General features: G+C 36.2%; 1 protein-coding gene across 1 annotated transcript; it reads left to right on the forward strand.

Annotated features, from left to right (window-relative positions):
* The first annotated feature begins 442 nt into the window (after positions 1–442).
* LOC136833895 (uncharacterized) lies at positions 443–27,340 on the forward strand. The gene is made up of 5 exons (XM_067096185.1): positions 443–472; positions 17,418–17,578; positions 18,969–19,109; positions 24,756–24,961; positions 26,917–27,340. Exons 2-5 carry the CDS (start codon positions 17,432–17,434, stop codon positions 27,059–27,061), a joined length of 639 nt encoding a protein of 212 aa, XP_066952286.1. The 5' UTR covers positions 443–472; positions 17,418–17,431; the 3' UTR covers positions 27,062–27,340.

A 27,340-nucleotide genomic window follows, 5' to 3' on the forward strand; every position in this document is an offset into this window, starting at 1 on the left:
TAATGACGTTAACCCAAACACGCATATACACAAAAACACGCTCTCTCTCTTTCACATGGGCACACGCACACATAAACACACACACTATATATATGTATAAATAAATATATATATATATATATATATATATATATATATATATATATATATATATATATATAGTAGACTATAATCCGTTACCTGAGAGGTATATTTTAGAAGAAATTTCGCCCGTGCTTGTATATCAAAATCCTTTCTTTTTCGGAACTTAATCTCGAAATTCAAGTTAGCAGAGCACGAACCTCACTTGTTACCAAAAGCAGTTGAAGTGTCATCCATTCTCGTTCACATTCGGTCGAATCTACAGCAAAACATTTCATAAACACACACGCAGGCAACTCAACGAACTGGCAACATATAAAGACGGAGTACAAATCACACGATTCGTCAGTTCTATCCAGTACTTCAGAAGATTATCCAGCATTTGCCAAAGGTTCGTTCTCCACTTACGGTCGCTGGCTTTTTTTTTTTACCTGTTTGTGATATAAGTGCGATAAGTTCACGACATGTGTTGATGACGTTTAAGTGGCGAGGAAGTACTTTTACAGGTATTTATTTAACTCTTAATCCTATCCTGTTAAACCTCAAAAGCGCTTCCCGGTACTTCCAGACTGCGGAAGTTCCTGTTGCATTCACGTGAGCCTGCATCTTAAGAGTGGATTTCACAGCCGTAAAACAGAGTTCATAAACACTTTACACGCAGGCAACAAAAAATCCAGACACCCCGAGAACTTCCAGCCTATGAATATGAATATTATTGCTCTGCCCGTAGGGGGTAATTAAGTAAAAACCCAATAATCTTAATGTTGCATCAAAACTGAAACAGCTAAAAAAAGAAAAGAAAAACCTGAAGTAGAGATATATGAATGAAATTCTTCAGTATTCTTGTCACTGACTTGGTTTGTGGGCTACTCATACCTGAATGTATTTTTTCTTATTTCTGCTTTATAATGGAACCAAAAAAAATTTTTAATAAGATTTTTTTTTTTTGTAAATCATATGCAACAATTTTAGGAACATACTGACTTTTGTTTGTATTGAATTTAAAGATGACGGTAATTCCTTTTGTTCAAATAAATTAAAAAAGTCTCATTTTCCAAACCTGAAGCAGTTGCTTCAATTAAAATTTAATCTTCTTAATTTCCTACATTGTGCTCCTACTAAAACCTCAAAGCGTGTTTCTTCTAATATTTGGCCATTCCTATTCGATTTTTTTTTGTACCAACGGGGTATTTAATTTTAGTTAAATGTTTGGATAATACTCCAAAAATTTCCCCGAGAACTGCTTTAAGGTGCATGAATAAAAACTGACGTGAATAACAGGATATCGGATGTGTCCTTACTTAGAGCTGTATGTTTTCTTCCATTTATATAATCACTGTCATCGTATGTAACACTTATATGTATGTAAATATTCTCTCTGATGAGGAAGCTTTTGCCAGCTTGGTAAGGCTGAAGAAGCAACTGATCAGGTTGGCGAAAGTTCTTTATAATTGTGGATTTTCTTCACCGGTTCTGGGATCACGAGAGTGATCGTATTTATGACCAACTTAATGATAAGGACAGACAGTTTTCTCTCTCTCTCTCTCTCTCTCTCTCTTTCTTGATACGTCCACCCATTAAAGTAAAATCTGTCATTATTTTCGTAGTAGTTCTAAAATCTAACTTGGCTAAGTTGCTTCTCAAGCAGAACCACTGAATGATCTCAGCACTGCAAAAAAACTTATAAAAAACCTGAAAATAGAGATAATACTGTTAGGAGACTATAATATTCTTTTTACTTTAACCTCACTGATAGTAGTAACTAAAAAAATTTTTAATTATTTTTTTTATCCAGCATTCCATTTGATGTTTTTTTCAAGTTCAGTTTCAATAATTTGCAACAATTTTAGGAACATACGCTGTCATTTGTTTGTAAAAAGAACAAACTAATTCGTTAGTTAAGATGAGTAGATGCTTCAATCAGCAACCATTTGTTCAAAGTTTCCTTGAAGCAGCATCCCACAAAGGGTCAGTGAGCAAGCTGAATGTCCGAGTAAAATTTATTGTAAAGGCAAAACAAAAGTACACCACTTGCTCAATATATAGTCCACTCCGGAATTTTTGCCCTCATACTTGATCAAATCTCGTCAGCTGGTCTAAAACCTTGATGAGAAACTTCTTTTCCTGAAGCTGATTAACCTGAAAGATTAGTTGACATCAACTTTTGGTATTTTTTCTGTTCAGCCTCAAGTTCCAGTCCAACTAATCCGATTTGTAAACTTGCCGATTAAGGTTGGGATCAATAACTTACGGGCTATAACGACCAGCCAAAGAATCTAAAGAAATCTACTTGACATCAAGGATCGTTTAGTTCTCTAAAAATCTACCCACTGACTGAACAGGTACAGGTAAAGGTAGGTGGAACAACCTTACTATTCCTGACACCTCTTTGTCCCTCGGTATCAGACAACTTACAAGAAGTGTTTTATCTGCTTTAATTGAGGTGTTAGATTTTGCAGTTTTTGATGCATGTGTATCCTGGAAGTTGATGAAATAAGGTGTTTATGTGTTATTTTTATGAGAGCTACAACTGCTATGAGAGCAATGTAGAATTCGGAATTAGCAACACTGAAAATGACTTTCCTTTAGAGGAAACTTTCCAGCTTCTTGTTCTTGCCCTTCTCACGCAAGGGTTTATTTTCTTGAACAGAACTGTATTCTCTTAACCTTGTATGTTACAACGTGTGTGTGTGTGTATATAAATATGTGTATATATATATATATATATATATATATATATATATATATATATATATATATATATATATATATATATATATGACTATTTATCACATCACCGTGATTCATATACAATCAGAAAGCTACAAACGTCCTTTAATATCCAATTCACTCTACCTCATAAGTAATATATTTTCATATATGTTACCGAAGGGAATTTTCAGTTGATATAAGTCCACCGTCCTGTGGGATCGAACCAGCGACGGACGAGTTCAGGACTACAGTGACACACTAACCAGTCGGCCACAAGAGGTATAATGAATACCATCTCCCATCAACCCACCCGTCGAACTCAGGTGTTTTGCGTTTGGAGACGATATCCACCCACCTCTGCCATGTTGACCGTAGTGCGTTTGTCGCACGTAGCCATATTATGACTATTTATCACATCACCGTGATTCATATACAATGAAAGCTGAAACGTCCTTTAATATCCAATTCACTCTACCTGGCCATATATGTTAAAAGGGGAATTTTCAGTTGATAATACCACCGTCCCGTGGATCGTTCCAGCGACGGACGAGGAATCAGGATGTACAGTGACACAACCTTCAACATATATGAAAATATATTTACTTCCGAGGTAGAGTGAATTGGATATTAAAGGACGTTTTGTAGCTTTGTTCTTATATATATATATAATATATATATATATAATACAAATTATATATATATAGACACACACACACACACACACACACACACACACATATATATATATATATATATATATATATATATATATATATATATATATATATATATATATAATATAATGTATGTATGTATGTACGCAGTGCAAGCAGAGCTCTGGTCGATTCGCAGTCAGGTTCTCGACGTTACTCTAATGAACACGATAAACGATATTAGTTTGCTCCAAAGATCATATAGGCTGTACCTACTGAAGGGATTTTATATTTCATATCCCGGGGGCTTCACCATGACTGATGAACTCCTAATCCTTACCTACCTGGCCTTTGTGAAAAACTTTGTGAATACAACCTTTCGAAGATTGTTCTGAAAATGGGCACGGATGTCATCAACAGTACAATATTCCTCTATTTACTCCGGTTTTATTCCGATGGGCATCCTTGTTCTTTACTGCAAACTTTTTCACAGACAAATTAAGGATATGTAAGAAATGTGTTGCTTATACCAATTAAGCGAGACTTGAAACTCACTACTGTGTTAAGTATACCTTAGTTTTACCAGACCACTGAGCTGATTAACAGCTCTTAGGGCTGGCCCGAAGGATTAGACTTTATTTTACGTGGCTAAGAACCAACTGACTTAGAAAACCAACAGCCTATTGTGAATCCGAACCGACATTATAGCAGAAATGAATTTCTATCACCAGAAATAAATTCCTCTAACTTTCATTAGCCGGCCGGAGAGTCGAACTCGGGCCTAACGAGTGCAAGGCCACAACTCTACCGACTCTCCCAGGAAGAGCTATTAATCAGCGGTGGTCTGGTAAAACCAAGGTATACGAAAACTTACCAGTAAAAACGAGGCAAATTTGCACAACAGAAGTTTTGCCTTGTTTTTACTGGTATCGTCGCTTTTCATAGGCGTTGGTTTTCTATCAGTAACTATTATCCACCTAAACACAGTATTGTGTTTCAAGTCTGGCTTAATTGGTATAAGCAACCATTTCTTACATTTCCTTAATTTGTCTGTGAAAAAGTTTGCAGTAAAGAACAACGATGCCCATCGGAATGAAACCGGAGTAAATAGAGGAATATTGTACTGTTGATGGTTCATCCAGCCGACCAGAATTCATAAACTGGACCCGGACACCCCCCACTAACTCTCACTCTCTCTCTCTTCAAAGGCGCAAATCTTCTAATCAATCATGCAATTGACGGACAGCCAGTGCATTTTCGGACGGACAACCATTCGTGCAAAATCACAAGCAACTCCTTGCAATTCGGCGGGGGTCGGCAAATAAATTTTGCTATCACCTTGTAACAAGAGTGCGCATACGATATTTATCCCGGATCTAAATAAAATGCAGTTTGACCAAAGGAGAGATTTCCAAAATCATCAACTTCTTTTAAATAACATTGTAGTGTTAGCTAATAGATTCACAATTTCGTGAAAAACAATCTGTGTAATAAAAATCCACAATTATATAGTAAATATATTACTATGTAAAATATGTACAAATAAACCATATTTTACATAGTAATATATTTACTATATAATAGTGGATTTTTATTACACACATTGCAGTGTTAACTGTATTTTTTTTATTATATACTCTTTATGTTTCCTATATATTCTTAGCATTATACAAAAAAGCTTCACTAAGACAAAAGCTGTCACTAACTCTTAAGTCTAAAAGCTGTCACTAACTCTTAAGTCATTTTAATTACGACAGTTCTATCGAAGATAAGCTTTCATCTCCCAGCAATCATGAAAAAAGTCTTTGTTATTTTTATCAAAAATTCCCTTCACATTTTACTACTTACTTACTGGCTTCTGCAGTACGGTATATTCGGTCCATAACAACATAAATCACTTATCGCCCGCGTTCCAATTGCTGAAGACATTAAAGAACCCAAAAGTGTGCGTATACCAATCGTTCCAACAAGTTTCGATAATATATGCCTAGCATTTTAACCTGTGAACGAAAATTTCCTTTGAGGCAAACTAATGCGTAACACATGTCGAACAGAGAGGCGAATAACAATGATTCACTTGGGTCAACGCGTCAGCTGTACTACCCTGGACCTTAAACCCTCCTTGACGTAATTCACTAGTTATAAACTAAGCAGCTGACATGTTAGTAGTAGCTTATCTCCTTCTTTATGGAGAACTAACAGTAAGCAATAGAATTCAACCTGCTTTGCTACAGCCACGCCTAATAAGTATTCAGTTGACAATAATTCAATCACCGGGCCAATGGCTAAGAGATTGAGCATTTTTGGTTTCCTATGGATAAATGATTAAGAGGCAACTGGTTGCACGCATGTTGTGACGGAGGTTCAATCCGTCATGAAAATGCTGTGATATATTCTGCTCTTCCAAACCAAAGATTATAAATACGGTACGAAATCACAGCATTTGAATCTTGCATAAATTGCTTAAGCCGTAATGAGAAAGTTAAGATAGTAAATAGTAAATTCGATGCGAATACACATTGTGTATGTACGTATATTATCTTATATAAAGCAATTTGAGGTCTACTCAGCATGAAAAACATGTACACCTTAGATTATTTAATGGCAGTCATTAAATCAAGACTGTATTACAAAAATTTTGAGACTTAGGAAAAAAATGTGTATATATACAGTATATATATATGTATGTGTGTGTGTATATATATATATATATATATATATATATATATATATATATATATATATACATACATACAGGCGATTTAATAATCAGTTCAAGCCACATGAAATATTCAAAAGGCAACGACAGACTTCCGAGAATTTTCGTGTATTTTAGACATCTTCTGGACACATAGTGACAAAAAATATAGAGGTAGCAAGCAAAAAAGTTCTTGCATAAATAAAAATAAAGTATTATTAGGCCATCACCAACGGAAACATTGGCCTATCAAATGACTGTGTAAAAGTAAGAATAAAAGTGTCCCAAAAGAAAAAAGGATTTATTAAAATTGCATCCTATGCAATTCTAAATAAGAAAGCAAGCCTAAGTGCTGGTCAACCAATGCATGACCTCATCTGAATAAACAAATAGTAAATGTAATTTTATATACACACATAATGGCAGTAACTATCAAATTCAAGGTAAGAATAATACAAGTAACGGTAATAGTAACAGTAATAAAACAATTCCCTTCAAACCATAAGTCAATCATATGATAATCTTGAAACTCTCTAATTTATCAATGATGAGATAGTCTAGTTATACATACCATGGCTCAAATTTAAAAATATTATTTGTAAAACGTCTTTATAAAAGGAGATTGATTAACCGTTGATTAGCTTTTGCATTAAGGACTGTAAACCTGCATTTCTTGGTAAATATTCTAAAAAAATTTGGGGTAACCACTCCTTCTGGCGCTTAATAAATATTTAGATAAATTGAACTGATCGACAGCCTTATATAAATTTACTGTTGAAAAGGAAAAACTTTCAGTTTTGCCGTTTCTAGATATAAAGTCCATAGGATTAACCATAATCATAAATTAAATTTTTACCGAAAGCAAACAAAAATAAGCTCCTAAGTCCAAAGCCCACTAGTATTCAGAGCACCACACGAAAGCTGAATCATCATTCTACTCCATGTTTTTCAGAGCATTGTGGATATGCAGTCGTTAGCTTTCAGATGAGGAGTCTGACAAGATTTGATGTATTAGGGAAAAAAATTCAATATCTAAAGATTTTTAGGACAAAACTTTACTAAACGACAAGACAATTTTGTATTCAAAGGGGGTTAAAGGATCCTTTTAATGCCCTAATATGTAAGGTTTGCTTGATCACAAAAATGTTTATTAATTACATGACATATTTCAAAAATTCAAATCAAGATAATAATTCACAGGCTGAATCTATACCATACCATGTAGGGCTTGTGAAAATATATATATTAGCAAAACTGGAAAAAATGACCAAAAAGTTTACATCGACATACAGACTGTTGGAACAGTACAATCCTCTAAAGCTCATTTAATTCTTCCTATTACTTGTGATCAACCTATTAATCGGACAAATCCAGCAAGAATTTTATTGTTTACTGATTATATTAACAAGGATATGACTGAATATTACTGACGAAATAGTGACGAGAATCGAGATTACCCTTTGATTGCTTTTGTGTTAAAAATTAGCAGTTTTGTTACTGATGTTACCATTTTATTTTCATTATTTTGTCACTAATTTACCATTATCAATTTCTATTTTATCTTCATCGTCTTACACACACACACACACACACACATATATATATATATTAAGTCTGGAATTGACTTGGGTCAGTAGGGGAGAACTATGTGCTGGCCTGGTAGTGGCACTTCTGCTGCAAACGCATTTGGGTCTGTCACGATCCAAGTGCATGGAAACAGCATGATAGAACGTTGAACCACTGAACCGATGCACCGGAAGTGCCCAGGTTCCGGTGGGGTATGTGCGTGTGTGTGTGCGATCTCCCATGGGATATTTATGAGAGGAACAGTGACACTCACAGGGAGACTGCCTCGATCTTGGATGGCTGATAAGTGCTTTTAGCCTGGTTAGTGTTTAAAGAAACCAACACTATGAAGATAAGATACATTATCTGGGCCATAGAAAAAGCAAGTAAGATCGCCCATTGACATTTATATCTTTTCCAGACTTTAGAGGGAAAACCCCCGGTTGGAAAGCAGGGAAATTGACCGATGTCTACATAATGAATTTTCATATTTAATGCTCCATTAGACATTTTTCTGTTTTGAACATGTATGTAATGAACACCATTTCAGGTTTTAATATAATGATATGTTTCTTTCAACAGGAATTCGAGTTTCGTCCTGAGAGGACGAATATTCTCTTACATACTACATGACATGTATTGTGGTCTAGAATAATTATGATCTTATCACTTTGTTTGATGACCAGGGTGTTATTCACAAGTATTGCAAGGTACATAATTATTAATATGCTTGTCTGTGAAACAGTATTTCCTCTAGTTGTGAATTCCATTGATAGGGGTGTGAATCACTCCATTTCATGACCATAGCTTTTGCTGAATCACTTTTGATAAATTTGCAAATAAAGTCTAGTTTTGTACTTCAGTGTTTAATTTCAGTAGGCCTTTGTTTTAAGATAGATACAGTGAGAGAAGTCTGACATTGGAAGGAATTTGCTGACGTCCAGAGACGTCTTAGGAAAAGTAACCAATGGTTTTTCATTTTGTTTTTAAAACATGCCGGTCAGGTAATTAGCCAGTTGCAGTCTGTTTTGATTGTTTAAGATTTCTTTTAGACTTTGTCCCATACCAGAAGAAGACGCCCTGATTTCCACCATGACATTGACCTGGGTTCGATCCTGACGTGAGTCAGAAATTTATTTCTGTTCCAAATCACTTATGTGATTGAGAGTAAGATGATTTCTATCTTATTCATGTTTTGAAGGGATAATTCAATGAAATGTTTTCTATTTCTAGAACTTTGCTGAAGTCCTTAATGGAAGTTGGGAAAACTGCTGGTATGCAAGCAGTTAAAGCTTTTGCCCAGGTTTAGTTTTGTTTAAGTTGCTCTCAAGTTCCAACTTCTTTTGACTTGTATGGCCCAGTGGAAATTTTTCTTTGATTGTCCACCTAATTAGAAATTTTGACCTTAAAGGTCCTGATACCTTTCGAGTCACTGAAATTTATTTCTGTTCCACACGTGATTGTTGTTGATGATTTCTATATATATATATATATATATACATATATATATATATATATATATATATATATATATATATATATATATATGTATATATGTATATATATACTACATACCTATATGCATATACATACAGTATATAGTAAAACGTTTGTGCATATCAGCGCATACTAGATGTGTGGACATAATTGTTTTGAAATAAATAATGCTGTTTGTTCTGCGTAAACTTCTTCACATTTTATATGCAAACTTGCCAAAGACATTTTTGTGAACAATAAGGAATTTGTTTGGATTGTTACTTTTTACTTAAGCTACAGATAGAAAAATTCCCTAGTTATCTTGACCTTTAGACAGCATTCTTCAACCAAATGAAGGACAGTAAATTACCTGTTTACTGACCGACAACATCAGAACTAACTTAAATTAAACCAAATATTGTTTTAAGACAACTAAATCTCTCTGCTATCAGGGAGCTTGTGGAGCGAGTGACGTCACTGGGAAATTGTAGATTCTGTCTAGATGAACTGTCTTAAAGGTCTGGGGAGAGCTAAAATCTAGTCTAGAATAACATACAAGTGTTCCCCATATCACTAACGTACCAAGAGCCCTCATCCCTGATCCTTACTACTCTTTCTTTAGTAGTTTAAATACTGGAATGCAATGTTTTTCTATTTGAAACTTGATAAAGTGGTTAGCCTGCTTATACATGTCTTCTGTTTTGTACCTGTCGACAGAAATCACCACAGCAGCCAAGACAGAAAATGCCTTCTAATTTCAACTGATTTACTCTTTTTTGTCAAGTTTTCTTTAACTTCATTATGTAGTACATACCAATTTCAATATGACCTGTATCTCTACCCTCTACTTAGTGTGGTAACAGTTCACCGTAGAACTCTTCCTTAATAAGGATTATGGCCTTTTCTTCTGGTAGCACCTATTTTCAACAATTTTTATCTAATAATACCACTGGTATTATCTGACACCCCTTGCACATTGTCTTTCACACCATCTTAATGCTCAAATTTTAGTCCCCCAATATATCTATTACCGGGCCTTTGAACACAGCTATTTACGGACTGAGCCTTTGTCTTCCTATTCTTTTGTATTCTTCTGTTGCTTGATCTCTTTTCTTTCTTCATTTGACATCGCCCTATACTAATGTATTCATTTTACTTCTCAGTGTTCTTTTTTCTCCGAGAAATCAGTATAGTTTCTACTGAGGTCACAAACATATCATCCTGCAATTATACACTGAAAGCACAAGAAATTGGGATCATCATCATTTTATTAAAAAAAGGGATTACAATAAAATTGCAGTTAAAGGGAAGCTAATAAAACAGAGAACTAGACCAGTTATAAAAAATTAGCTGCAAAACTGAGTGTTAACGATAGGAATTTACTTTAAATGTCGGAGAATTAAAGCATACATACTTCTTTCTTCATCCCCAATGCTATCCCTAAAGGGTTGATTGCCTTGTTCTCCAACAACTTCTATCGAAAACAAAGTCTTCTCTAAATTCTTGTTCTCCAGATCCTCCCTCACTTTATCCCCCGTAAGGAGGTAGTGCCGCCAGTGCACCGCATGTGGTGCACTTTAGGCAGCGGCCCTTAGACCACTAGCCGCACCCACTTGTTAGCCTTTTACTTTACCTCCATTCCCACTCCCTTTCTTCCAGCCTGCCGTCTAACAACTCCGACTCCCTCTTTTCACCTTGAGCACTGAATGGCTGAAAGTGCCCCAGTGCTTGGCTATAGCCAAATTTTCATAAATCAATCAATCAATGCCTCACTTTATCACGCCATCTAATCCTTTGCCTCCCCCTCGACCTTATACCCCTAACAGGTTCCTTCCAAGCCATCTTCTCACCTTCCTCCTCACCCATCCTTACCACATGCCCAAACCATATCAGCTTCGACGCTCTACCATATCAGTAATCTTTGCCACTCGCGCACTTCTAATTTTCTAGCCTTTCATGAAACGAGATCCCCAAAATCCACCTCTGTACAGATTTCGCTGAAGAAAAATTACAGAACTTAATGCATCACTTACATACAATGGTGCTATCGAGAAGTGAAACACTCACTGGTTCGGCTGTATGGCCCACTACATTTAAAGGCAACTATTCTTACAACAACTTGAAAATAACAACTATTATACTGGCAACAACACTCTGAGAATGTTTTGGATTAAGGTTAAAACTTTCTGCAAAAATATACCAAAGTTGTTACTTGAATCAGTTTCAAAAAGCAAAACATTCTTCAGATCGAATCTCACCATACCAGCTAATTTTAATTCTATATGGCACTGTACACGAAATGAAACAAATCAATCCCTCTTTTAACTCAATATCAATTCATACACAGTCTTCAACTATTCAAACATTAACAATATATTCAAATACAGTCGACGGACTACGCTGACATATTATGTAAGCAAGTATAACAAAAAACACATGCATACAAAGACTTATTGGGGCACATAACAAAATCACACAGCATAACAAGTTAGATGACAATTTGACACGTAGGCTTTATACCTCGGAGAAGATGAAATACAGCCTTAACAAAACAACTATTAAGCACTGAATACAAAGATATTTCCCTATATGGGAATTGAATGTAATAAAACATACCACCATACATTACTTGTCTTCCAATACAAAGTAGGGGGAGTTCTTAATAAACCTTTCAAGTAGCAAACATTCTTTGCTTAGTAAATTCCATGAAATGTTTTGATACAGCAAAACCTATTGGATGTTCTGACTAACGAATGAATGTTTCAGATACCTGATTGATTTTCGACAGCATTAGTTCTTTCAAATGACAACCCTGGAATACTAATAATCCTCTTGTTCCAAAGAAGCTACTTAACTTCATCTGCATTCAGATCTCTGCAGACACACGTAGAAACTTCTGGATCGCTAGGCAGCTTCTTGTGTATAGAGGCAATGAAGTACCTTCATAGGACTGGGTCAATGATGTTCCTATGCATGGCAAGAATAAGAGAAACAAACAGGAGGTCTCAGTTAGGTCTAGTACTATTAGACATGAGGGATCCCATATGCAAAACGAAGAGGTGGAATCAGCCCTGGTTAACAGTAATGTTTCTCAGGAGTACTTCTGCTAAGTAAGCAAAAGTACATCTGAGAAGCAATAACTCAATCAGACTGACTGCAGACTTGGGTCTTTGCTATGGTCTACATAACACTTCACTCAATACAACTGACCCGTACAACACAAGTTCCGTCAAAGTGCAAATGCTATTTCTACATAATATGAATCAATACTCCCTACCATACTCTCCACCATTATGAATGAATAAAAAAAATCCCGACACAAGTTTGATATTTATTTCACAGTACACTTGACTCTTCTTTCGGCTCTGATTTTTTTTTCTCTGGAAATGTCACGGGAATTTTACTTTGCTCCACAAGGATGTTAGCACATTATAAAATATTAATAATCATTTTGGGATATCACTCTAATATATGACAAGTATAATCCACTGCACTGAGCAACCTCAAAATTCTATTGGTTTTCCTTAAATATAGTGATCACAATCATAGCACGATTTTAGGAATTCCGTCCGACCCGTCTGAACATAACGTGCACGGCATCATACAACTTTCAGACATGTTTCGCAAACTAAATTATTTTGCGAGGGTGACACCCATCATTGGGATTCCTTACTACAGTATTTTGAACAAGAGCGTGCAGTAGGGAGGACATATCCGCCAATACCAGCTTCTACATACAAATTCGTATCCTCCAGAACAGGGTAGTTTTCAGGATCCGAACGATATCCTACATAGAGACAGAAGCCGTAACCGCAGGCGGTCTCCGTTGGTGAAGTTCTTGAAACTTAGTTACTAAATCTATGGAACACTCTTGCAACGTTTCACTTCTACACCTCTGCTCAAAGGTGATACTTAAAACGAAAAACATTATGGTTTCCATGGCGACATATCGTCATATCTTCATCAGCTTCACAAGTTAAGAGCTCAACTGATATCCTGCTCTCACCGACAAAAACTCTAGGAGCAGTTAACTAAATCGTCCAAGTTCTTTATCATTATAGCTTGTTTTTTTTCTCTCTCTCTTTCTTACAGGTACCCACTTTTAACGATATACTTTCATTACGTTTGCTGTAAAACTAAGGTATACTGTACTTAACTTGTACTGACTTCAATTTACCTATCGCATTCCTCGGCTCTTCACTAGGTTAGGTCATCTGTAAAATCACTGGAAACACAACTGATATGATTGCTAGCCTTAAGTAACTCTAGTTCTTTACTTTTAATCTTTCTACTGGCATTTACAGGGGAATTTTTTATCATCTTTTTTACGGAGGTAACAAAATCCCAGATCCCACGGCCGCTTGTAATTGGAAAACTGGCAACTGTTAGTTGTTTCCGGGAAAACGATGATTTCGTAATTAAAAAAAAAAACACACACACACACAATCCAAGACGTCAAAAGTTAGCCACAGTAAAAACATCTTATTTCAGACCTATTATTTCTCATTTTATTGCATAACAAGTGCCTGTTTCATGTTATCTCACTCTATAAGATTCACGATTTCATTACATATAAATATCTGCATAAATCTGATATATTCGTATTAGGAAAGGAGACAAATAAACGTATATTTTACGATAGTTCTTTACTGAAACTAATTTGATTCGAGTAACTTAAATAATACCGTATTAAACAAAATGTTTGTATTGACAATAGAGATATATCTCACAAATAAACTCTAAAGGCTCATTTGACCAATCATCAGCTGGTCACATACATACATATATACATACATAAATACAAAAATACATACATACATACATACCGTCATTTAATTTTATATATGTGTGCAACTGTACTGGTACTGATAACATATAATGCAACGCAAGGTTAAGGTATGTAGCTGCCATATTGTATATACATTGCTGGACTTAATTCAATCGTAGATATAAAATTTCAATGCACGTACTTTTATTGTGAATGTGAATATGGCCATTAAAAAGTTTAAATGCAAAATAGTTTGTGTGTGTGTATGTATATATATATATATATATATATATATATATATATATATATATATATATATATATATATATATATATATATATATATATATTATATATATATATATATATTGTTACATTCTGAGGCTGGTTGGAAAAATGAACATGGTTTTCTTAATTAACTACCTTGAGGGCCAACACAAAGTGCTCAGAATGTAAGTGATAAATGGAATGAATAAACTGACTTACCTTGATATTACATCTAAGTAAACAGAGAATTGAAGGTCACCATGGGGAAAATTTAACCAGTTATTTAATTTAAACCGAATTGCTGAACCATCAAAATCCCTATTCTGAGATGCCAATACCAGTATTAATAAGATATGTCTCTTCAGAAGCGTAACCTATACCCTATCTATTTACCTACTTGACTATCTATTCATGTCTATTACCACTGCCCACCACACTGTTATGACACAGAACGGGGTCAATTACAGTCATAATCTCTTACTACATCTGTTTCAAGAACAGCGTCATATCATCTTACATCCCTAAGATCCTCTGGTAACAATGGCCGGTGTTGGGTCAGCACATTCTTTCTCTCTCGTCGGCTCCCCTCCCTGTATCTAATTTCAGACAAAGGCCTTCTGGAATTAAACATTGAGATACAAAACTAGACTTTATTTGCAAATTTAACGAAAGTATTTCAGCAAAAGCTACGGTCATGAAATGGAGTGACTCACACCCCATAAAAATGGAAATCATATCTAGAAGAAATTCAGACTCACAATCCATCAAATTAATGATTCTAGACCAAACAATACTAGTGACTGACACCTTGGTCACCAAACAAAATAAAAGGGTCATAATTATTCTATACCAAAATAAATGCTATAGAGATGTTAAAAAGAACACCACTTCCAAAATTTTCGTCCTCAGAGGATGAACCCAGAATTCCTGTTAAAAGAAACATAACATATATATTAAAACCAGAAATGGTGTATGAAAAAGACATTTAAAGCAGAAAAATGCATAATTGAGAACAGGTTGGGAAAATGCATAATGGGAAAACAGAGGAGTTTCACTGTGACACAAACTGGGTATTCCACATAATGTCTGGAAAATGTGTTTATTAATGAGTTGTCTTACTCACATTCTATGGCCACAAATAAACGTACCTCACAGTGGCTATTCTTACCACTAACACTGCACAAAGAGTGAATCACACCCAGCCGTAAATTGAAGTCAATAGCCATTGTGTGTTTCTCTCATAATATGCCATTAGAGAGTGCACATACGCACGCACTCACTTAATAACCCCTCCCCGGAAGCGTGACAACACCGGTTCAATGTTCGAAGGATCACAACGCTTCCATCAATCTGTCACGCTGTCTCCATGCACTTTGGCCATGATCAGAAGGCAGAAATGTATGTGTCAGATACCTGCTGTATCTAACTGTTGAAACCCCCAACATCAACACAAATGCCACCTGCACCGGATATACCTTTCACAGGCCAGTACATAGTTCGCCAAAAGACTTAATGTATATACACACACATACATATATATATATTATTATACATATGTATATATATATATAATTATATATATATAAATATATATATATATATATATATATATATATATATATATATATATATATATATATATATATATATATATATTATATATATATATATTATATATATTATATTTCCAACGTGACCTCATATATCATTCAAGAGCAAAACACTCAGAGCGTCACCTTTATGGAAATGGATTCATTCCGCCTCGTAACATTCTAATCTCAGCTGGTGTACGTATGTATGCGCTGAAAAATTATTTTTACAGTTGTTGGTGGCTCAGTTATTAAATGTTTGAGTTCAGGCATGAAAACAAGAAATCTTTTATGTTTTCAATCTGGAGGCAGGGCTCTCAGATTGGGAAGCGCAAACAACAAATTCAAATTCCTTGCTGAATAACTTAGACAAATTTATGTGATATATATATATATATATATATATATATATATATATATATATATATATATATATATATATATATATATATATATATATATATATATATGCACACACACACACACACATAATATATATATATATATATATATATATATATATATATATATATATATATATATATATATATATATATATATATTATTATATTTTTTTACATATTTGGTGGGCTTTGGCGAGATGAAATGGATATTGATTGAGAGTTTGCCTTATGGGCAACTCCCCAGAACCAAACATGTAGGCAAATGTAACAAGAATAGAACTTACCGTCTGATTACATTTAAAACAAAGGGAAGGTCGCTAGAAAGCCAGTAAGTCCCCTTGATTTACTCTATTTCACATAGCTCAAACAAGTAGAATAAATCCTGGCTGGTATGCAACCCAGCAAAGTAAGTGCAACACGTTATCTTACAACAAAGTTACAGTTAACTAGCTTTAAAAATGCAATTGAATTTTGACACAATGGTAACGCAATGTGGAGCCCGTGGCTCGTGCTTTCTGGTTGCTGTGACCATCCGTTTCAGAAGCTGAATTAATAATCTTTTAAGGCATCCTCTCATAAGAGTGACAGGGGGCAAAATACGAGGGACAGGATAACACGTCTCTGGAAATAGATTTCCCAGATAAGAATTCATACATAAAAACCTCTCACCTGCAATAATCGATCACACTGGAGGGCTGATGTACTATATGTTAATGAGCAATGGATTATTTTAGTGATAAGTTTAATTCATATGGGGAACAAGCATGCTAGTATGTGAATAAGGGACTGGTTACCTAGCAACGAGACCTACAGCTTATTGTGGAATCCGAACCATATTATACCGAGAAATGAATTTCTATCACCAGAAATAAATTTCTCTAAGTCTTCACTGGCCGGCCGGAGACTCGAACTCGGCCCTAGTAGAGTGCTAGCCGAGAACTCTACCGCCTCGTCCAATAAGGAACTAGTCCAAGGAAAACAAGTAAAATTTGAACTGATGAGCAAGCACGGTTATGGACACAATATGACAACAAACTCACCTACCAGATCTTTGGTGAAAGTTTCCAGAAAAAATGATTAATGAATTGGTGAGAGAAATGACAATTTTAATGTTTATTTCACTTCATTTTACGCCATTTATGTATGTATTTAGACATTCGTCAACAGGAACATTATATTGTAAAGTGTGAATACTATGTTTCAGATTGCAAGTTCAAAATGCGCTGCTGCAGCGTGCTGATCTGCTTGGTGGTGTCTCTCCCCACGGTGGTCTCTCTCTTTGGCTTCACTTTCATATTTTTGAACGGTCCGCCTACGCCTGTGGGTGACGCTGGAGGAGTCTTAATCGGCGCCGTATCAATACTGGTACTTTGATTTTCTCATGTTAGATGTTCATGTAACGGATCTCAAAATGATTGTCTTATTCCTTTGTAAGTTTTAATAATTTCCTGTGTATGAAGTCTCGTTCTCAGTTCAGTTCTACAAAATGGCTTGAAGTTATCATAATTTTCGTAACATTATTATCAACAGTAAGTTGTTTAACGATGTCACTAAAATAAAGGATGATTAACCTCTTCCAACGCACTGAAATATTTATTGTTTCGTGAAATAACCGAAAGAAAAGAAAACGACATTTTCTCTCCTGTGTTTCCATTTGCTGTATGGGTCAAATGATACAAACTCTGTGTAAAGTTGAATTTTGCTATTCTGTGAACTGCTGAATCGGAAAAATGCGAGACATTTCTCTTATTAAATGACAAACCAAACTCAAACACACATATGTGGTTGCAAAACTGATCAGGGATAGTGTAGATTCTAAACTGGCACTTCCTAGAGCAGCAGTAAATAAGTTTAAAAATGTTATGCATTCATGTGGTTATAATCACTTTAACACGGAAGTTGAGCGACATTACCCAGGTGAAAAAAAAATACAGTTATGACGACAAACGGGAAACAAGAGGATCATATTGTAAATGTTGTTGTGGACAGAGGTTAATGGAAACAATTGATTCTTATAAATGTTGGAGTACAAATATTTCAGACTATGTTAGGATGAGTGAAAAGGTTGAGTCACTCAGTAGGTGAAGCAAGAAGGGTAACAGAATGTGTGTATAAAAATGAACGGAAATATGATTATGTCTGTTGAAACAAAGGTTGGAATGTTTGAGGGTACTGTTGAACCAACTGTCCTCTATGGCGGTTAATTCAACAGATGGACACTTAAAAGATCGTGCAGTTTTTGTGGTACTGTATAAGAAGCCAAAGTGTGAGATATGTGGATATGCAGGAGTTGATAGAAGTGCTGTGGTGAAAGTGTGACTGCGTTCTGAGATTGTCTGGTCATTTGGAAAAAATTGAGGATTCTTGGTTGGTGAAAAAGGTAAACAGTTCAGAAGTAATGGAAGAGAGGAGGAAAGGAAGACCTAGGAAGGGATAGACAGTTGGAGTGCAAAAGGAAAGGAGGGGCCTCAACATCCAGGAATCGTGAGTGTGTGAAAGAGAGAGGTAAAAGGCACACAGCGTGTAAAGGGGATTCGTTGCACTTCTGTAAACCTCCTGTGTAGGCGGGGAGGAAGGTTTCTGCACAGGGGTTCATCTATGACTCAGCAGTTCAAGTGTGAATGTGGCCATGCTCGTTGTCTCTTCCTTCCTTAGTGGCCATCCTTGCTCAAGGGAACAGCTTACTGTTGAGAAACATCTATAGTGTAATCCTTTTGGCAAAATTAAAAAAATACTAGTTGCACTTGTATTCTAGATTGTGGTACTAAGTGCGCTGGGTTTACTCCCTATTGATATGAACATCGCCTTGAAGACTCTGTTGGATATCAATAGGAAGAAGAGAGATGTCTTTTTGGATGTCTTCACACTCTTATTCCAGAACTCGACGCTCAACCAGGTATGTTGGAAATTTATTGCAAGTTTCTTTTGTGCCAAGAGAGACTTCTAAGTCTGGCACTGTAAACCTCCTGTGTAGGCGGCAGCAAGGTTTCTAACAGGGTTCATCTAGATTAATAGTTAATAGTCTTTATCGTACTTTGGTTCAGTATCCAAAAATTGCAAGAAGACTGATGTGGCGTGGAACTTGTTCAATCGATAAATAAATTTTAGGAATCCAAGTTAATAATGGTTCATCGATAAGAAAAACTCTAAACACCTGTCATCAAAATTCTGTTTCATCATAGTTAACTAGAACACAATGTTATCAAATCTTTGAATCTTTGACGCAAGTTTTGATAAAGTTTTGACATGTAAAATGTTTTGCCAGCTTGATGTTAAAATTACCACCTCTCTCTCTCTCTCTCTCTCTCTCTCTCTCTCTCTCTCTCTCTCTCACCTCATCAAAATTCTGTTTATATATTATATATATAAATATATAAATATATATATTTGATATTTTGATAAATTTTGACATATAAAATATATGTTAAATATATATATATATGATGTTACATGATGGTGCACTCTCATGTGGGGGGATTTAGATTTTTGCTTCAACGCTCGTTGGTTTGCTACTCTTGCTACTCGAGCAGTTGGTGTCTAGAGAAAAAATTCTTATCATTTTGCATACCTGGGCTCTGCAGGTGCTCAATACCGTATCTCCTCCTGGCTCTTGTGTCAACTGAAATCAACAATGTTAATCCAATGAACAGTTTAATGTACCTACAAACAATTTGAAAGATTAATCTCCCCCCTCCTCTCTATTCCTCTTGAATGTCTTTGAAGGTAGAATTTCTTATACCCCCGCACTCCATGTTACATTTTGTTCACCATTTTCTTTCTGTCAAGAAATTTCTAGAAATATCATGTTCTCAGAGATGCTTAATATACATGGACCAAGCAAGGGCTATTGATGACACTACTGAGTTTTCACTTTTTATAATCTTATTTACACCACTAGTGGCATTGGTAAATGGTTCACTCACAGAATGACATCCAAGAAATAAAAAGAAATGAAAGAATTACAAGGAAAATGTAAACAAAAGAAGAGTGAAAAAAAATCAAAGGCACTCAACGACATATGTATTACAAAATCATGAAAAGGAAGTTGCGCTCAATGATTTAGTGGCTAACCATAAATGCAAAAACTAAGTCTTTAAATTAACCTCACCACACCCACAAGTGGCCAATGACTGGAATTAACCTTACATCCATTCCCCATAGAATGAATGAGCTCAGGTTGTTTAAACTTCCTGGAGGAACGAAATTTACTTTCTTTACATGCAGTAAGGGACCCTGTTATGAGGTCCTCTCCAATTTACGGTTTCACATAAAAAAAAAAAAATAGACAATAACCAAACCAAGCTTCAATTCGAGCTATGCATTTGTGCACAACTGCGATGATTTTATCTTAAAGATACAAAATGAGATGTCTTATGGAAAGACTCCCACAGCATCAAAGACTTATTTTAGCAGTGTTATTTTACTCTACACCTGTTAAATGTCAACTTCATTGCAACCATTTAGTAGAGATCTACTTGGACACAGCTATCTATTTCTTAACCGGAACCTTAAAAAATGTGAGTTGGACACAGCTATCTATTTCTTAACCGGAACCTTAAAAAATGTGAGTTCAAGTATGCGATCGCCCCAACGAGGGTGGTACATAAAGAAATCCTCTCATGAATTTTTCTGGTACAACAAAATTCACTATCTAGACCAAAGACAATTAATTTTGTTATGGAAAAAAATATTTCGATGGGTTTAAGAAAACAGTCTACAATTTTAGGAGCAGTGTACTTAACACAAATACTTCTCTCACAAGTGGTTACCAAGACTAAGCAATCTCTTGTATAATTATGCCGCATTGCAATGAGTGTTATGTCACTCGGTTATGACAATCCTTTAAGGAGAACACTCTTAAAAAAATGAGCTCCTTCAAAACTTACAATCACTCCAGCAATGCTTTCCCACAAAAGAATTGATTTCTTTTACGTTAAAGTGTAAGCTACATTAATACATAATCTCATTTCACCCTTGTTGAACTAACGACGCTCTCTCTCTTTTAAACTTCTTTACTTTACCTAACTTTATCAGTTCAGGTACTTAGCTTTTTGGCTCATGCGGGTCCGGCGTTTTCTCGTGGTAGTACATTCACTTAGACTTCCCACCACCGTTAGTGGCAGAGGGGTTGGGAAAGGCCAGCTGCAGGTCTCAAGAAGTCTCAAAAGTATATGGTGTCGCTATGCGAATTGTCACAGTTGGACACCCTTTGGATTTCTCAGTTTCCAGTACCGGAATCACTGCCGGCTGCCTTCACGCGTGGTTTCGATCCGGTCATCTTGTGACTTTCTTTTTATTCTTTCTCGGCCAACTAACTTCTCCTTAGCAAGTTTCAAACATCTACCCTATTCGAGTATATTTGAAGAAGGGCCTAAGGAAAACTGGCCTCTCATTGGTTGGATTTAAAATTTCTGACAGGCAGGCCTACAGTAGATTTTTCTCGCCTTGTTGCTGTGACCTTAGGACATGGGTAGCAGGGGCAATGGAGGCAGAAAAACCGACCACTGAAGATTCGCAGGTCAAAGATGTTCTTAATCTTCAATTCTCTTCTGTTTCATCGCTGCGATAAATCAACACCGCTCTCCAATCTTGACGATCTGCCTAAGAGCGTTAATGGGCTTTTCGGCAATGGATTTGTTCCAGCGTCTGTTTGTTTGTCTGACGGCCATTCCTTTGGTAACGACAAGTGCACAATATTCTAAAAAAAAGTTATAGAAAGTTTCTGAGAGAATTTTCTTGAAAATTACATTAACTGCGTCTACAACAGAACTCGAATATCTGAACGCCCATTAGGAAAATTATTGACAAAACTCACTCTTGTTTCATTTACAGAGAGAGAGAGAGAGAGAGAGAGAGAGAGAGAGAGAGAGAGAGAGAGAGAGCTACTGTCTTGTAGCTAAATTTCTAATTAGGAGGAAAATGCTCCGGGAGCTAGTAATTATTAGCGTTTAACCAGTTCCCGAAATTCCCTCTCGGACGTTTTTAACACGGCTGAGGATACCATGAATTAGTAATTTATTCTCAGGCCTAACACACACACACACACACACACACACACACAGAGAGAGAGAGAGAGAGAGAGAGAGAGAGAGAGAGAGAGAGAGAGAGAGAGAGAGCCTCATTATATTCATGTAATTTTATGGAGAGCATCTCAGCATTTCCGAGCAATGATGTACTCCACAACTGGTGTTATATACTGTAGGTGTTGCCCATTACAGGTTTTAATCATTGAACCACTAAAGGGCTTCTTTATAAAGATTCTGTATATAAGGACAATGAGAAGGAAGCCATCTGATTGAGAACGATTTTCTGCAAACAGATTTCCCCAGCGTTTTGCTTCTTCTCAGCTTAATCCCTAGTCAGGGTTGCTGTTGTTAATGAGCCTTTTCCCAGGAGCTTCTATTTTGTGTCTTCCCTCTGTTCCTCGTGTCTTGTCTTCTTCCCCAATTCAATCTCTTCATCTCCTTTTAGGTCTTCTCTCCTTCGTGTCCCTAGCACTTCCATTTCCATGATCTCTCCTGCAACATGTCACTCATCAGCTCTCCTCCTCCTCAGAGGCCCAAACCGTCTCAATCTGGACTCTGGGGCTTTCTTTAACACTGATAAAAAGAAATGAAGGAGGCTGTGAAAATGGGTTTGCAGTTAAACTTTTTCACTGGATGCCTTTCTTCCCAAACTCTCAAGCTTTCTTTGGCATTGAGAAGAAGAACTAGAAGTATGGTAAAATGAATATGCAAGAAAAACACTTTTAATTTGATGGCTTTCTCTCCAATGAGAAATAAAGCTTTTATATTCACAAACATCAAGCTAACCTGGTATTACTCATCTTTTCCATTAGCTTGCAGATTTAATTGTTTAACAGAGATTGGTACGTAACTAGTGGATTCACAGGGATTCTTATTAGGTTTCTTAACTGGAATGACAGTAACAAATTTCCAGCTACGAAAAAGTATACCATTCTCTCACATCTTATCTATTATTTTCAAAAGAAAGGTCACAGCCTTTACTGGCAGCTGATTTAAGCAAAATATCTTATGAATTTAAAACAACATTCACATTTTTTTACCAGGCGTACTAGCTCTGAGAAGAAGGATGCTACGGATAAAAGTTTTGTTTAACTTTTTAATCTTAATAGGAAAAGAATCTCTGGTATCTGTTGGAGGCAAAGGATCTCTAGATTCTTCGATAAAAAATACTTCATTATATATCTCCTTCCCATTTTCATAAGTGAAACAGACCGATCTGATATGTTTATGGTATCCACAGCTATCTTAAACTTATCTTTAAAGGTAATAAGCCTAACATGGTTGGGAAGGAAATAGTTGCGGCAAGAAAGCCACACTTAATTATGGCATCAAGAGTTTTTTTATATATATTTCATCTGAGATGAGTCACTATTTTTTTATTTTTGATTCAGTGCTTCTACCTTCATCAGGTATTGCATAATCTAGTAATTTTTCTGGAAACACTCTAAAACTGGCCCAAAAGATCAACAACAGACATACATTTGCTCTGCCACATGTTTTATTCCACTGGAGTCTCTGAGGTTTCCCTTTAATTTTCTGTATAGCATCATGAGCACTTTTCTAGGTTGCTTCAGTAATCATGAGGTTCAGTATAAGATGATCCAGGGAGCTTCAAATTCTTGGTCCATAAAAACTGAGGGATGGCCTCCTGAAATATTACGAACCTGGCTTAGAAATTCATGCTCCAATACGTTTCCTCAGCCTTCCTAGAAGGAAATTCAGTTATCTTCAAATGCAAATTCCTCCTCAAACAAGATCCATTTTTCTCTTTCATCTGAGCATGTTGATGGCAACACTGAAGAAACCTACTAAAATGTGAAAGGATGAAGCATTAATGCGACAAAGATATTTATATTCGAACCGGAGGAATTTCTCTTCTACCGGTTCAAGAGCCCTCTCGCCTGTCACACGGCTTCAACAAGGCACATTCTATGGTGAAGACTTGCGACTTCAACAAGGCAGACTCTCATCGAGACAGTTGATGATTATTTGCCACTATTATGTCTCGGATTACAAATAAGTCATTCAAAAGCGGTTAGTGATAAAGTATTCATTGTATCTGAGAACACTGACGGTAACTGAGTATTCATGACTCGCATCATACGAGAATGGCAAAACAACATATTTTTAAATTCACTAACTCGACAGACTGCTCTAAAAAGGGTGAATTCCCACTTATGTCATGCAACTGGGAGTGCCATAACCATCCCCAAAAACAAATTTGTAATAATATTTAGAGAGAGAGAGAGAGAGAGAGAGAGAGAGAGAGAGAGAGAGAGAGAGAGAGAGAGAGAGAGATGGTGTGGCTCGAATTGCAGTTTTATTCTTTCCCAGATATTAATATTCTTTCCCTATTAAAATGTTTATTACAAAATACATTTCTCCCCTCTGTATGTTCAAAAGGGATACATACAGTATATTAAAGAATTTATTCAGCAGTTCAGAATCTTAATAGACGATAGACAGAGAGCATAACTCCGTGAATATTTATTTCAAGCCTTTTTTTCTAAATGTAGGTTCCAGATGTGGACTTGGCACCCTGCATAAGGTTTTTCATTTGCGATCTGGAGGACGTAATCAGAGCGATCCACAAATTCCCTCACAAGTGGCCCAATGACATCGACGAAGAAGACGACGAGGGGAACACAGAGGAGGAACTAGCCCCTGAACCAGAGGTCCCCTTGTCTGAACTTCACGTGGAAACCGTGAGGACTCTGTTCCAGTAAGTTTTCAGCAGAGATTTCTGTCAACGTTAAATCTCTCTCTCTCTCTCTCTCTCTCTCTCTCTCTCTCTCTCTCTCTCTCATCAAACTTATCGTACTGTATGAGGATTGCATTAACGGTAGAATTATCACTACGATCAATTACAATACCATGATTTTCGTCAAAGTGATTAGTGTTACAGTCATTTTGTCAGCAAGTAAATGCAAACGAGGTTAGCACGCACAACGGAAATGAAACTGCAGAACTGCTGTAACAAACAAAGCCGGGTTATGATATTGCAGCTACTCCTACTACTGCTAGCTTAATAATTATTATATTACTTCACGCTGACTAAATCTAATGGTCTTGCATTAAAAAAAAGGTAAAAAATAAATTCAAGAGGAGGCAACTTTCAGGAAGAAATTAGGTAAACGATGGATTTAGGCCAAAGGACCAACGCTGGGACCTCTGAGGTCATTCGACGCTGAAAGGGAAATTGAGAGTATTAAGGTTTAAAAGATGCAACAAGAGGAGAACCTCGCAGCTGCACTATGATACAATTGGAAGATATAGAATATGAACGGGGGTACACTAAAAGGAATGAAAGGGGTTGTAGCTAGGGGCCGAAGGGACCCTGCAAAGAACCTTAAGCAATGCCTACAGTGCACCACATGAGGTGCACTGATGGCACTACCCCCTACGGAGTGAGAGGGGGGGGGGCTGATGAATTTCGGAAGAAAGGCTCGCCAGAAAATAAGAAAGCTTTTCGGGCAACAAAGTACGTCTTTTAAACTTCATCTTCAAAAACACAAAGGCCAAAGAGGTTCTCAGTTCCTGTTTCCAACAAGAACAATGAAGAGTGAAGCTCATCAATGTCGGGAGAGTTGTAAACTTTCCAGCCGACGGGGAAAAACAAGGGCTCATAAAAACTGAAGCGGATTCATTACGCGACATTAAAGTGAAAAGGATCGGGCATCATTAAATCCTGGAACTCTGCAAGCTCACGTTCTGAAACGGCTAAGCCTTTCGCTTTTGATCAAATCATAACCGTTTGTCACGAGCAGAGCTAATTCTTAATGCAAGAGAATGTATTTTACATTCGGGATTAAATCTTGCAACAACATCACAATTGTTGCTTTGAATAAAATGAAGCCATAAAGTGGATATTGCTAATCTAGTTATGTCTTGATAAAGCTCTTTGTTCTCAGTGACGGCTTAAATGTTTGAAATGTTAATATTCTTTTATTGCATATAAAGTTATTTTGCTCACAACGCCCAATGCTTACGCTTTTATTCAGATGTCTTGCAAAGAGAGAAAAAAAGCTTCAAACTACTTATCGTATAAAATCGGAAATTTATGCATGTTTTCTACGGCCTCGTAATGAAGCATACTTTCTTTGTGGCTGAAATGATGGAATACTATCGGGTTATTTACGGGCAATTTGTTTCCCCTCAAAATTCAGTCTGTGACTTTTTCAAACAAAATTCCGTAACCAACATCGTGACGGGCAGCAAAATGACAAAGCAGATAACCAAAAAACAATGCAGTTCATTGTCAAAAGATTTTGGCACGTTTATTTGGCAACCAAGATTTTCAAAAGAGGTAACAATAGACAAAGGAATGTAAACCGATTTTGATAAAAAAAATCTATACCAACACGATACAAAAATTAAGAGGTACGACTTTCAGTAATTATTAATTTAACTTCCAAGAAAATAATTATTGTCATGACCGTCACTGCCAATGTTCAGACGATTGCTGTTATGAAGATCATACAGGTTTCCATTTAGTTATGCTTTCGTGAAATGCGCGCTCTCTCTCTCTCTCTCTCTCTCAACAGAAAATACAGTATCTTAAATTCTTAAAGGTGCGAAGGATCCTGTCAGCAATTCTGTGGACAGGTACGCATCTATTCATCATTCAAAACAACTCATCAGGTTTCGCCGATTAGCCACATTTCTTTCTAATTCCAGAGGCGAGGATCCAACAGAGGAACTGTTCGAGAGCAGAAGAGGGCTGCCAGCTACAGAAACCCTTTCGGGGCCTGTGTGTACTGAAGCTTATAGGATCTGTCAGGGGAGGTATGCCAAAGATTTTCACTTTTCTTCTTCTTCATGAAAATGAATCTTTCTTTCTCTCTCCAGCACCGGGGAAAAGTTTGGGACCTCAGACTGTCAGGAAGAGGTCGTGGTGATTCTTAATAATTCTAAAGGAAGACGTCGGAGTTATTTTTCGAGTAGTTGTGGGAAACCAACCAAGATATTAACATTAATTTACTTACTGGAATATAAATAATTTACTTTTGCTTGAAAGCATATATAATGTTGAGTTTTACACGAACTTACTATGGAATGGTTAGTATTACTGCTATTCTTATAAAGAGAAGCTGAAATGCTC

This window comes from Macrobrachium rosenbergii, chromosome 52 (assembly GCF_040412425.1).
Source record: "Macrobrachium rosenbergii isolate ZJJX-2024 chromosome 52, ASM4041242v1, whole genome shotgun sequence".
Taxonomy (NCBI): domain Eukaryota; kingdom Metazoa; phylum Arthropoda; class Malacostraca; order Decapoda; family Palaemonidae; genus Macrobrachium; species Macrobrachium rosenbergii.